Source organism: Colias philodice, chromosome 20, assembly GCF_061535455.1.
Source record: "Colias philodice isolate Cphi_HAF_F1 chromosome 20, ilColPhil1 Martin Lab GWU primary, whole genome shotgun sequence".
NCBI classification, from domain to species: domain Eukaryota; kingdom Metazoa; phylum Arthropoda; class Insecta; order Lepidoptera; family Pieridae; genus Colias; species Colias philodice.
In genome coordinates, this window is record NC_143105.1 from 7,029,456 (window position 1) to 7,044,310 (window position 14,855).

The window sequence follows — 14,855 nt, forward strand, 5'->3', positions numbered from 1 at the left end:
AACGCTGGTACTGGCGGCTTAGTCGCGTGGGCGTTAGTCGAACTCGTCGGAAAATAGCGAAAGTCAAACGATTTGTAACAGTATGGCACTTATTTTTCCTGTAAGTTTGAGGATCAACGAATATAAATACAAAATTTCAAAGATCTAGGTGTTGGAAATCTTCACTTATATAAATTAATAATAAATTTATTTTTCAAGTATGACAGCACTTTTTCCCCCTACTAGAAGTATGGCAAATATAATAATGGTCACATTTTATCAAATACTCTCCAAAAAGCCAAATGCAATACTGGTACAAAAAGATAGGCGAAATAAAAAAATTTTGCAGATTTTCGGCGGTATGGCGACCATTTGGAATCGTCCGAAAAGTATGACATGGCGATTTTCGTAAATGGCTGCACGACGATGGTTACCTGTGCAAAAGTTAGCTTGGTACAAATGGTTGAATAATTGTTTTTTTTAAATCAACACATTCGCGTCGGTATGGCGGGCTGTAAGTCATACCGGAAAAGTATGGCATGACACTACCGCCTACTTCTTTTTTATGGGCTATCGGTAAATTCTAAAATTTTTGTGTTACAAATCGTTTGACTTTCGCTATTTTTCCGACGAGTTCGACTAACGCCCACGCGACTAACCCACCGGTACCAGCGTTCACACCATCATTTTTCTTTTTGTCATTGCGTACTAAGACCCCTGTAGAACCGCCATCCTGTTACAAATGACTCGAAATTTTGTGTCAGTATCTCCCGGTCTAATAAGAATATGTACCTACGTATTTTTACTAGGATACCTATCCTAGTTTAAAAAAATCTAAAATTATTTAACTGAATGCTATAGAAATGTCAATTAAACAATAAAAACATACTAAAATTACTGACTCTATAATAGTCAATATTTTCCTAAAATCATTTATGTACATACTTATAACATTTAACTTAAAGTCAGTCACAAAAACGACACTATAATTGTTATGTTACACCTTAACTGCATTTTTTGCCGCGTTTTTTACTCTGTTTCGTTTTCATACCGCCTAATAGATGTGACTTTTTGCGCAGTCGGTTACTCAGCAAAGTTCATTATTTGCTTGATAAGTTATCTAGACTCTGTATCCAAATTAGCTCAACGAGACATCATAACGGTAAAACGTATTTTGTAGGTACATATTATATTTCAGAAATATAAAATTTTGAAGAATATGCTGCAGGTTAAATTTATGAAGAGATAGTGTAAAAAGAAGAGAAAAATAATTACTGTAATGACAAAATATAACAATTTAAAGATGGGTACCTAAAGATAGATTTTTCAAATGGTTTTCTCTAAAATAACATTTTGAATAATATTTTAACGTATTTACAATTTACATATATAATTAACAATTTAAACCTAGAAAGTTTTGAAAATTGCTCAATTTTGCTTAACAATATAATACAAAACAAGAAGGTTGATTTAACTTCTCAATTTCGCTTTTTTCCATGCTAATTCTTCATCCCATACTAGTTCACTTATAACGACACATTACCCAACCAAATTGTAATGTCACGTAGCTATTATGATCAATGTCACAGCAGCTCTATGTCGACAGGGTCTTCCAAATTTGCCGAGTCATACGATGCTCATCTAAGGGCATAGTTGCCCCGAGAGACCGTGCCCTTTAGATTATTTCCGATTGGCGTAAACGGTTTTGATAGTTGAATTTTTAGTTGGACAGACTTTTAGGTATAATTTTTGTTAGGAGAAGGATTAAAAACATTTCGTATTGAACATGTGGCATTTAGATTTTTGAATGATGATTGAAATTGATGTTAATTGAAATAAATTCTATTTTGTATTATCTCGTAACTAGGTGCCCATAAAATATTTTCGCTGACTTCAGTAGTTTCATACATGACAACATAGAAATCTTTATTTATTTTTCAATTGCTTTTTCACAATTAAAAATTATTCCAAGCAATGGATCAAAATCATCTGTTTCACCCATACAAAATTGGAAATATTCGGAATTTTAGTGACCGCGTGACCTCTCTTTGGTTACGTATATTTTTAAAAAGAATGCTTTTTATTACCCCAGGAACACCAAAACCAAGACAAAAAATTTAAACTCGTGACGAAGCCGTTACATTTCTTTTATATCTAAATTTTTGATGACCTTTAATGTTTGTACCATTTTCGTAATACAAGCTGCATATAAAAACAAAAAAATAATAATTCCAAATTCAAATTAACACTATCTTCGACAAACTCATCAACTAGAAAAAAAAAGCAATCACATTCCGAATTCAAATATTGTTCATTTTGGCGCCTTGTGACTTGTGACATTAAGCCACAGATTATATCGAAAATAATCGTTAGTTATATCAATAATCCTGAGGCGTAATAAGTCGATGACATTTTCATTTCCTACATCAAATATGTTCGCCCCTTGCGCTGTATTTATTTCTGCCCTTCGAATAAATGAAGTCCAATCGTTTAGCTAATATATCCGTGTTGATGTTTATCTGTGCTCCGTCTCACTTAATATTTGTGATGATATCACTTGATTAATGAATGAATTCATTAACTTGTTATGTACAGGGTTTCTATACATATGTAACTCCATTGAAGACCAATAAAAAGGAGTATTACGTTATACCTATGCTCATTATAATATTATCTACTATTCAACGTTTCAATAACATGATAAAATAAACGAAATCTTCGTTTCTAGATACCTTGGTAAAAACTTTTTATTAAGTACCTAGATATTTAATCATCTTCCTACTTAAACCCGAATATAAATATAATTAAATATTGTAGAGATCCATCACACAACAGACAAGTCATTTGAGCATCTATCTACAAAGAATGCCAATTTTCTGTAAGCAACGACTATTAGTGCGAAAATTTATTCGCATTCCGTGAGTGACCGTAGGGCGTAGGGTCTGCGAGGCCCTAGGGAGGGAACGGTTGACTTAACTCCAACGGCTCGAATGTCCGCGCTTTTAAAGAAAACTAGCAGACCCTTAAGTGCATGAGGTGTGAATTCCTCTTTGGAAACTTACACTTCTTTTTGACAAGAATGTACTCAATTTTGTTGCGAACTTTCGACCCTACTTTGGGGATTCGTTTTCTTGTAAGAGCGTTTAATTGATTACGGTCTTACATGTTTAAATTAAACGAAATGATATAATGTAGCACTGCAATTATGTTTCAACGTTGCATTTTAAAGATAAAATTACGCAAAAAACAGTCACATAAGATCCTGGGATTACTGAAAGTTCAAAAGAACGAACGGTATCTCAAGAGCCGTACAAAAGATAAGTACTTGGCCCTAAGTTATAATATTTCATACCTATTTTATTATATCGCTCCCCGCTGTTCTGAAGTGGTTAACAGTGACATAACCACTTGAAGTAACAATACTACATGACGTATTTGTCATATTATAAGACCCTATTAATGTGACAAAAATGTTATAAGATTGTATTGCATTCAATCATTTCGTCGGGTATAGTGTGGCCTTTTCAAACTACACAATTAAATTTCTTTTTTAGTGGTTAATGGACAGAGTTATTTAGTTTTTTACATACGAACACTATCCTGTTTGACAAAATCTTTCAATTTTTTAATCAATTCTAATTTTGGTTGTCACAATTAAAAAAAAAAACTAGAACTCGTTTGATTATTCTATCACTGCATTTAAAAAATAATCGAACTCTACGAGTTAAAATCATCATTTCTTTAATGATAATAATAATCATTAATCTTCTCCCAAGCCAACCAATACCAATACAATAAAACCAATGTTTTGCCTCATGTCTATTCATCCAGAAAATACTCGAAAATTCCCATGCCTTGTAATCCTTATATTTTGAGGGTTAGGTGTCGGCCTTTTATAGATAATATAATACTATAATAGTAGCAAAGGTGACAGTTAACAATTTAACCAAGAAGGTCGGATAGCTTCATTTTGTGGTATTTTTAATCTGTGCTACCGTGACAATGGTTAAGTGTTGAGTGATAACTATTAGCGCCTTGTTAACGGATTGGTTCGTGGGTAAATGTGGTGCTTTATTGATCGAGCGAATAGAATGGGTTAGAAATGTTAAGAAAGATGCTCTATATTTATAAATATACTTATTTTGAGAAAGTCTTTCCTTTTATCAACTAAGAGACTGATTGTAAAATTTTAAATTTACACATACATAAAAAATATGTCGTACCTATCTACTTATATCTTATACTTATATAGAACATTGAAAAGAAAATGTAATATTTGTAGAGCTTTCAAGTGTTGTCTTCTTCAAAACTTTCCTCACTATTCCTTGTTCTATTTTGCTTCATTTGATACGAAAAGAATACTACAAAAGAGAAGAATCAACAATCAACCAATTTTATGACCGAGCCAAATCTCTAACCAATCATACTAATTAATACAATTGCACAGGACACTAAAATGGGATGCTGCAACGCTCATCCGTCATACCGGGCTCCCCAGGGCAAACTAATTTTCTTGCCCGGGACAACTCAATTTGTCCGGGACATATTAACCGTAACTGCGACACGGTTGCGTAGTGGACAGCTTTTTACGACCAGCTCCCCGACTTTATATTATTTCAATTTGCAATTCTTATTTCTTTTCGTTCTTTCTTGATTGCTTGTAAGGTTCAGAATAGCGTAGCAAGTTCTGCGAGTTACGACGTTTTTCGATCGATGGTCACCAATCATCACTGACCATTGGGACACAGAGTTTGATTTTGTGTCTTATGTGTAGAACCTAAGGTGTATTTTCGCTTGTCGTTTTGTAGTGGTTGTGGGTTCGATTCCCAGGTGTAGGTACGGGGTGTCGAGACACGTCCGATAACAGTTAAAGACGGCCACTTCTAAGATGAAGGGAGGTTCGTCATAACATTGACGAAATTTATTGCAGTAGACAGTCGGTGCTTTTATCGTTATAAAACTTTTTTAAGCTAAACTTTTAGGGTCATATAGCAGAAATAAATATTAAATTTGAATCGAAGGAAAATTGACCAAGAACATGATCAACCAACATTTTTAACCAAGATAATTAATGATTAAGCGAATTTTGCACTTACTCTATGTTAATCAATAAAAAACTACATACTAAAGTCCACAAGCACATAGTATAAAATACATTCCTTGATAATAAAACTAAAATAAAAATTAAGTACGAGTAAGATAACTTTTTTTCTATAAAAACATATTTGTTTGTATTTGAATAATTACGTCAACCGCATAATTAATAAATACTTATCCATAATAAATATTTAAATCACACTTGATTTATATTGATATGACTTAATGTTTACATAATTAACATTCATTAATGTAATGGTGGAATACCGCAGATAATATTATAGTCTCAATAAGCGTGGCTATTTCCTATTTATACAGATAATTAAAATTAAACGCATACAACGTCAGGTAGGCGTTTTGTATAAGATCTTTTTTTAATATTAGTGAATTTTTTCAAAATTGCGTTTACAAAAGTATTCTTGACCACTTACAAACCTAAGCAAACTCTTTCAAATAATATTACAGATTTACACATTAAAGATTACAATACAATAGCCAGGGGCAAGCAACCCTCGGTCACTCTAAAGTTATTTTAAACAATTTAATGCCGTCCGCTCACTGACCCTCGAACATTAAATCAGACGAAATAGCCGCTGTTTTATACTTGAATCCGTTTATCGGAAATTTAGATCTAATCGTGCAAAGGTCCGCTTACGTTTTCTTTATTTTTAAGAGTTATTAGTCCCTAAGCTGTTGTTTTGATAAGGTTATTGTATTGGGTATAAACGTAGGCAATACATTACGTAAGCTTTGGGTTTCATGTTTGATAATGACGTCATATTTTGGAATAAACGGACAAATCTATGTTTTCAAAGAGGCCTTTGTATGTAACGTGCGGGATAGCTGTTTCCAAATGACCTTACTCAGGTGACAATAAAGCAAGCACTCTCGGGAGCGTTGTAATCGAGCTCGATCGTAAAACAAAACCCATCACGGGATCGCTTACGCCGCACCAAAGGTTTACTGCCCCTGCCTGTCTTAATGCTTACCTTTGTTTATTGTAAATTGGTAATTTTACGAAGTCTGGCTTTGAGAAATGCTTTGAAGTAGGTATCCAGTAAGGTGGACAGCATGTACATTGGCAATTCATGTGAAATACAACTACATTGGAAAATAGAAATGTCATTTGATTTCCGATTTCGTGATCAATAGCTATTTCTGAAAATCTTACAAATACAAAAATAACACTTTGTCATTTTCAAAGATAATGAATTCGTTTTTAATAATAACATAAGGTACGAATGATAAATAAAAACAGGCTTCCATAATATTAATCCGAGATTTAAGCATACAGATGTCCAATCTTTTTTGCACAAACTTTTAAATTTTTTTGTAATATGTATTATTAAATTTAGATATTCATTTTAAACTCTACATTTGTAACAATGCTTTGTTATAGGTCATGCCATGCTATAGGTCCTCTATTGCATATTATTTGATTGAAATTATTCATTTGAAACAATTTTAATGAAGCCTAAATTTAGTACTGAAAAAGTTCATTGAAAGTTTAATTCGTAATCATATTTTACGACAAGATGAATAATTATTAATTAGTGCACTAACGTTAATCGAAACAAATTTCCTTAATCTATTCCCAAATAGAAAGCTAACAAAAACCATCCACCACAAATTAAACAATAAAACCTACCATTACCTTAAAAATTAAATACACAGTGATTAAAATAAGCTCATTAGACTGGGCGTAGGGCGGGTTAGGGCGCGGCTACACCCACTCGATATGAATATATACGTACTTTATAAGTTATAGCGTGTTTTATTCGTAATATAACCTGTTTTTGTGTTATTAGCATATCCACTTTGATGTGTAGATAAGTGTAATAATAGATTTTTCTGTACGCATGCGCATTTTCTAGAATTTTGTGTATTTAGTTAAATATTGATGTACTATTTCCTTTTGTTCAAATGTTTGAAGTAAGATTTATTAAATACAGTATAATATAATATTATGAACATAATTACATACCTATAATATAGCATAACCTATAGATATTGTATAAGGAAGATAAGGAAATGATTTCAAAAATAGATAATACTTATATAAGAAAAATAATAACCTCTTATCAGACATTTGTTATCTTCTGTGAAAATATAAATACATATGTAAAATAGAGAATTTCTTTAATTATTTTAACACTAATACCTAGTTATCTTTTAATATTTTTCTCATACTATAAAGATTTTTATTTTCTTACAAAATTCAATTATTTTGTAAGAAGATTTAATAAAATTTTGTAATAAAGATTATTTATTATATTCAAAATACACAAAAAAAGGCGAGATGGTTTTACCCAATAGGCCATTTTGTCCACTAGCTTCTATTTAATTAATCAGTCTTTTATTTTTTAAGAATAAAATACAAATTACGCTCTCTACGTAATAACTTTTAAGAATAAAATACAAATCTCTTCATCACGCTCCTAATCAAATAGTATACAAAAACCTAACCATCCCTCTCCTTACAGCATCCTCGAACTCCGAAAAGAGAAAAGCAGAGATGCAGCACGCTCACGGCGCGGGAAGGAAAACTACGAGTTCTACGAGCTGGCGAAGATGCTGCCCCTCCCAGCTGCTATCACCAGCCAGCTGGATAAAGCCTCCATCATCAGGCTGACCATCAGCTATCTAAAGCTACGGGACTTCTCCGGACATGGTGATCCACCGTGGAGCAGGGATACTCCGCCGACTAGCAAGGCCTTGAAAGGTGAGGTTTATTGAAATATCTTCTATAGTCGTAATGGTAGTAGAATAGTCTTTTAAATCTGGGGGCACGGTAGTGCGCCCGCCAAGACAAGCCAAGCGAGGCGCACGGGCACTACCTACCTTTTCTCGAAGCGCTTCGACGTTTTTTTGAACCCTCATAACTTGGGTTTGGATTATGCTAGATCAACAAAATTTTCGGGATATATTGTCAATAGCGGACTTATTGAACATATTAAGTTTTAATTACATTAGCTTTTATACTTCAGATTTTATTTATATCTAAAAAACGCTAATTTCGTCACTGACTCACTGATGATCATCAAAATTCTTAAGGTATTTCCTAATGTCCTAGAAAGCTGAAATTTTGTATGTAAGCTAGTATTAGCACACAAACAACAAAAAAATTATAAAACTTGTAACTTTCATCCCCCAACCCCTTAAACTAGGGGATGGGAGTTTGTATGAGACCTGTAATTTTAAATTAAATTTTGATGACGCTAGAGGTCTAATCTAATAATCTAAAACTTGGTTCCCCTAGATATATATATGTATAGGTACTCCTTGTTAAAAAAAAAATTGTTACAAACAACCTACAAAAAGAAATGAAATCCCACCAAAAACATTTTCATGTAAAATGTTGCCAAGACGAGCCCATATGACTCGCACTGTCAAAAAGTTATCAGATCTCATGTAGAGCCAAGCTTCTAACACTACACGCCCTAACTCTACAAGGCCTAACTTCACAAACTCTACACCTTAGTCAAAATATGTGGCTTGGCCGTTCGTTACTACAAGAACTATTGTATAACACAAAAGTAATGAACAGTGAATTAATTTTTCACCTTACGCCGATGTGAATGTAGCGAAATGGCCAAGCCACATATTTTGACTAACGTGTAGAGTTTGTGAAGTTAGGCCTTGTAGAGTTAGGGCGTGTAGTGTTAGAAGCTTGGCTCTACATGAGATCTGATAACTTTTTGACAGTGCGAGTCATATGGGCTCGTCTTGGCAACATTTTACATGAAAATGTTTTTGGTGGGATTATGTATACAAGGAATTTGTAAAGTGATCTGTTATGACAGACACAGGTTATAAGAAGAATCAAGCTTTTAATTTCATATTATTTTTTGTATTTAATAGGTATTTGTATTATATTTACGACTTAAGTTAATATTAGACATTTAGCAGACTATAAATAATGATATTTAATGAGTTTAAAACCAGACACAAGATTCGACGAATTAGCTTTTCTCCTAAATGTTATAGTGATTAGTGGAGTCCTGAATAGGTAAATAGGTCTACCTATCAAGACGACACATTATTTTATGTTCATATACGTTTTATGTTCATATTCCAACTCCTTTCCATGTTTAACTTTATTAATAAATATAAAAGGATTCAAAACCAATAACGAGAGCATATTGTGGGCACAAATAGCCCATTGGTTCACCCTATGCAAAATGAGTGAGTGCCTTAAAATAACTGAGGAGGGTTCGCAAATCAGATTTGCCTTCGTCAAGTCATTGTCGGCGCTAACCGTGTTATGTCGCTCCTGTACGGTGCGCAAATTAAGTTGTGAATACTTTTTATTTATTTTAATACTGAATTTGTACTATTTATTACTACTTATTTTGTATCTGAACCTTCTCTCAAATATGATAGTATTGTGCAAAGAAATTGTCGGTTTTTTTAATTATTCCTGACAATTGACATTAGTAATATAGTTTTTATAATAGATAGATAATATTCACTAACGAGCAAAACACGCCTGATAAGAATTGTAATGCCCGTATGGAAAAATCGATTCGATACCTATATTCATGTTTAGGTACTTTCGTATATTATGGGTGGTTATTTTATGGGGTTACATTTGTCTCATTGAAGTTTTGTCAAAATAAAACTATATTAGGTACTGAATATCAATAATCATTTATTAAGAAAATTATAATTACTTATAGACTGTGATGAAAAGAATGTTGATTCTAATTTCTATACCTTCATAGAACTAGCTAGCTACTATAATTATTATTCTGTGATAGAAAAAACAAAGTCAATCAATTTCTTATTAAATTCTTTGCATAATCGATATTACGTTCTATATATTTTCTTGTAAGCTTTCTAAGCATTTTCTCAACACTACGAATAACTAAAAATTGCCATAAGAACGAATTTAATAAAGAACCCAAGCTTGGGGTAAATCACGAAGCGAAGCGAAGCGTACACGCGAATAAATGCACCGTGGGGACACCGCAATGCTTCAAATAAATAAATTACCTATGCCATAGCCGTAAAATAAACATTTGTTTTATAAAACAAACGTGGCACATGTGGCTTCATTTGGTTTAACTAACTCTCTTTTTGTGCATTCTTAAAACTGATTAAGATTTAGTATTCTGTTCTGTTTCGTAGCTGAATAGTTTTTTCTTACGAAAAAAGGATGAGTATTTATATACTTTAATTACATACCTTTAATTATTAAAATCCTTTTATTACTAAAAGCTATTTGAAAGCCCACTCATAAGATAATTAAGAGATATTTAATACGTCAATTAAATGAATTCCTTGATCTATATTGCTCGAAACTGAAAACTTTGAATATTTCATCGTAATACCATGTTACTACATTTATTTTATATTCTCTTTTCCTTTTCTAATTCTTAATATTATCTGAATCTTTACTCACTATCTATAAAAAAGACAAAAAGCCCAAAAGCTTACACAGCAAATTCATAACAAGTGTACTAACATGCCCCATAGTAAATCCAATTTTCATCCCCTTGCGACTAATGCGGCCACGAAGAGAATCACTACATACGCCACTGTCATTTTAACTCGATTTCAAACCCACCTATAGTCAGAAGCTGTATTAAAATAAAAAATATTCGACGATAAAACATGAGCGTTTAGGGTGTCAAAATTGTGTGGCATTTTTTGGGGTAATTTTGGTATTTCTTGCCTCACGTACGATTTGAAGGGGTACTTTAAATAGTACATCTATTTGGAAATGCTTTGATATATATTTCGTGTTTTGTTTTATGTTTTATACAGTTTTCTTAGTTCAAATTTATACATATTTTTTTTTCTCCTACTTTCTATTGTAACCAATTTTAATTTATAATTGAGTACTTGCTAAGAGGCTTTTTGTGAATTTATTTTAGAGGCAAGCTGTTTCTCCTAAACACTGCAGGTTGCCCAGTAACCTAGCTAGGGAAACATTGGCTTGTATAAATTGTTTTAGTAGCCTTTTTATATTTATATAGGTACTTTTACATGAATATTAATTGTATATTGTAATAAATTGTAATTGTAATTGTTAATAAATAAATAAATAAATAAATGAAATTAATATCGAGATACGAAGCAGCGTATCAAGCCAAATTTCTAAATTTCTAAACATAATATTTTAAATATGAGCGGAATCAAAATACAGCCTTGTAAAATTGTTAATTGTCTTCCACATCACTAAAATCAGTATAAACATAACTATATAAAGAAAAGTACGTCTATGTTTATGTACTTACATATTATATTTACTTACCATGATTTAAAATGCTATTTATCCTGTAAACATAACAGTAGGTAACATGTAATTATAGTACTGACATTCATCACTGTAGTATGCAAATTGGTTAATCATATATTCTATCCACTCCCACTTAAATAGCGATCTTTTATCTTAATTAAAAGGAAAATTATAAACAATACCGACTCACCACATCTTAATATATATAAATCTCGTGTCACAATGTTTGTCCTCAATGGACTCCTAAACCACTTAACCGATTATAATAAAATTCGCACACCATGTGCATTTCGATCCAACTTGAAAGATAGAATAGTTTAAATATGTAGGTACCACGGGCGAAGCCGGGACGGACCGCTAGTGTGTATTATAAATAAAGCTTATCTGACATTATATTATACACTTGATTGTGTATTTTTACAGCTGATTTATAGATGAAACTAGCTTCCGCCCGCGGCTTCGCCCTCGTGGTGTTTTGATAAAAGGTATCCTATGTTCTTTCTCAGGGTCTAAAGATTGTCTGTGCCAAATTTCATCACAATCGGTTGAGAGGTTTAAGCGGGAAAGCGTAACAGACAGACAGACAGAGTTACTTTCGCATTTAGAATATTAGCAGGGATAGTTTTTAAAATTGTTAAATAATTTGTGTGTAAAAGCTTCTCTATAAAATTGTTAGTAAATTAAGCAAATATTTAGCAACTTTTAACTAATCCTAATAAATGATGATGATGTATTAGGATAGATGATGATCTCATCCCATCTCAATCCATACGATCTGAAGAGACGAGATCTAAAAACGTCAAATTTACTTGCCTTGGGTTTTACCAGTAACCACCTACCTCATAACTCTATCATTGAAACATTGCAGTACTCTGGAACCCTCTCAAAACTAAGCAAGACGGACTTGTCTAAACTATACCGCACTATACATAATGCAGCACTCCCAAAAGCTCACAAGAACCTCCAGCAAATGAAGCGCCACAAAATCGTCAAACCAACCCCATTTGAATAAAACAAGTCACGTTCGTCAAATAAGCAGCGCTAACAAGCGCTGTATCGCTAGCAGTGATTGTTAATTGATTAGATTAAAAATTTTGGCCCAATTCCCCGCCTATTGTTACAGTGGGGTTGCCTGAATAATTATACATTTTATTAATGTCGGTGTCTTTTACAATTTGCCTGATGTAATTCGATATTGCATAAGCGTATTTAAATGCTGCCGTGTTTATTTTGGAATTTGGTTGGGTAATAATGTAAACTTTTTTTTGTTAGATTTGTTTGTGTGTTATCTGTGATTGTCTGATTTTGCGAAGATTATTAATTGATAATAGATAGTAGAATATAATGTAGAGTCAATTTAACAAACAAATTACATTGTAATGGCTATTATTTATAGATTTTTCTATTCTAAATGAAGCGAATATTACGGTAGTAAAACAATCACGCGTAGTTCATACAGATTCAAAACCCAACCACCATTAGCGAAACTGTCAACAGATGTCAAATTAGTTCGTATTGTCAGTTTGTAATGAGGATAATTGAATAATAGGCTACATTTGACAGTTCTAGCTCGGTTATGTGGAATAATTTATTTGCGTAGGCTAGGCTAAAGCTCCAAACGATTTGGATATGTTCCTAATAGTGTTCCTACCACATGCTAATTTCAAAAATTATATCGCATAATTCAATTAAATTTATATCGCATAATTCAATTAAATTTATATCGCATAATTCAATTAAATTTAAATGCAAACTAGCTTACTTTAGCCGCTTCTCTTACGCACACTACATGACTACAGCGATAGTATTTGCCACACAAACTTTTTAGCTCTATTTCTTTACTATTTCTTGCTTAAGGTTATTTTACAAGTCTGTACAATAGCCAATAAAATATTCCATGGCTCTATCAAACGTTCTGGAAAAAGTTATAGATGGTCGGGCTTTCTTCTTAACTTACTGAAGGTATACGCTTTTACAACAGAATTCCTCATAATATTAAAGAGTTTAGTAGTTCTAAATTTAAAACTTATATAAAAAATGTACTTGTCCAGAGAGCCTATTACAGTATTAAGGAATATATGGACGATAAATGGAGGATGGAGCCATGGAGGGTTGTCGCGTAAAAACCACAGGACAGTTCTTTGGCATATTATGATATTACATATGTAATTTGTAAAATTGTAAATCTGACATGATTAAAAAGAGCAACTATGGAGTTTCTTGCCGATTCTTCTCCGTAGATACTGCTTTCCGAATCGGTGGTAAATGTTAAAAATATGTACTTAATGACGTTTCAAAAGTGCTTCTAGAAGAAGTCTAATTGAATAAATAAATGTTTGAGTTTGAGCTTATAATATGTACTACCTACGTAATAAAATCGCTAATATAATATAATAATCTAAATATTAATATAGGTAGGTACTTAACATCTACCTATTTCTAAATGTTACTTACAAATTATAAGAAACAAAATAACCTCGCTATTTGTACACAGAATAAAGCTCATACATCACAAAGCGCCATATTTCTCAATACAATAACAGGAGACAAGCAGATAAATTCGACAAATTAACTTCGCGGTAAACACATGTTAGTTCCCCATATTGCCGCGTGGTGGCAGCACTGATTTATGGTATGGGGTGTTGAACATGATACTGATTCCTTCCTTTATATTGCGTATTTCGTATGATTTTTTAAGAAAATTCGTTGACAGAGATTCCTACCAGGCCTTGGTAGGATATCGGTTTAATAACCCTTGAATATGCTGTATTTTTTTTTTCAATAAAACATAAAAACGTAAATAACTTTACAATTTCCATGTGATTGTCATTTTTATCAATAACTGATTGTCAATAACTGAAAAGGGTATTGCCCTTGTAATCTTTCTTTATATATAAAAATGAATCGCAAAATGTGTTGGTAAGCGCATAACTCGAGAACGGCTGAACCGATTTCGATAATTCTTTTTTTATTATATTCCTTGAAGTACGAGGATGGTTCTTATGTAGAGAAAACGTAAACATGTACCACGGGCGAAGCCGGGGCGGACCGCGGACCGCTAGTCATTGTATAAAAAAGCATCTCGGAGATTACTTCTCTTCTATCGATCTTCGTATAATTGAATCATGAATTCCAAAATACTTTCCCTAAACGAAGATAAACTTAACATAGGTAACCCTAATCCATAGAAAAACATAACCTCACTTTTCTTGTAATTCCCGTGTCCTTAATACAAGACCGTTGTAAATCATATCGTGGCACATCTGCCGGCAAAATAGAAAAATAACAATAAATAAAGGGAACACGGACAAAACGACACCCGCTACGAAATATTGGAAATTTTGTTAACCCGCCAACGCTGTAGGAAATATCTGAAAGTTTGGGTCAAAGTGACCTTTTATCCAGTTGGTTTGTGAAGTTTTTATTGAGATGTATGACCATGTAAAAACATAGATCTTTCGCTGAATTTTCGTAATTTTATAATATTTTCATACACTCTAAGAGAACTATAAATGTAACAAGTATGTCAAGAAAA

At 32.6% G+C, this 14,855-nt stretch overlaps 1 protein-coding gene across 5 annotated transcripts in view; it reads left to right on the plus strand.

The window, feature by feature from the left end:
* trh (PAS domain-containing protein trachealess) overlaps window positions 1-14,855 on the plus strand; it is a 175,813-nt gene that overhangs the window by 134,781 nt on the left and 26,177 nt on the right. For all 5 annotated transcript variants that reach the window (XM_089708058.1, XM_089708060.1, XM_089708059.1 and 2 more), the window contains one exon: window positions 7,560-7,798. In XM_089708058.1, the coding sequence (XP_089564184.1) occupies window positions 7,560-7,798 (239 nt within the window). The remainder of the gene's footprint in view (window positions 1-7,559; window positions 7,799-14,855) is intronic.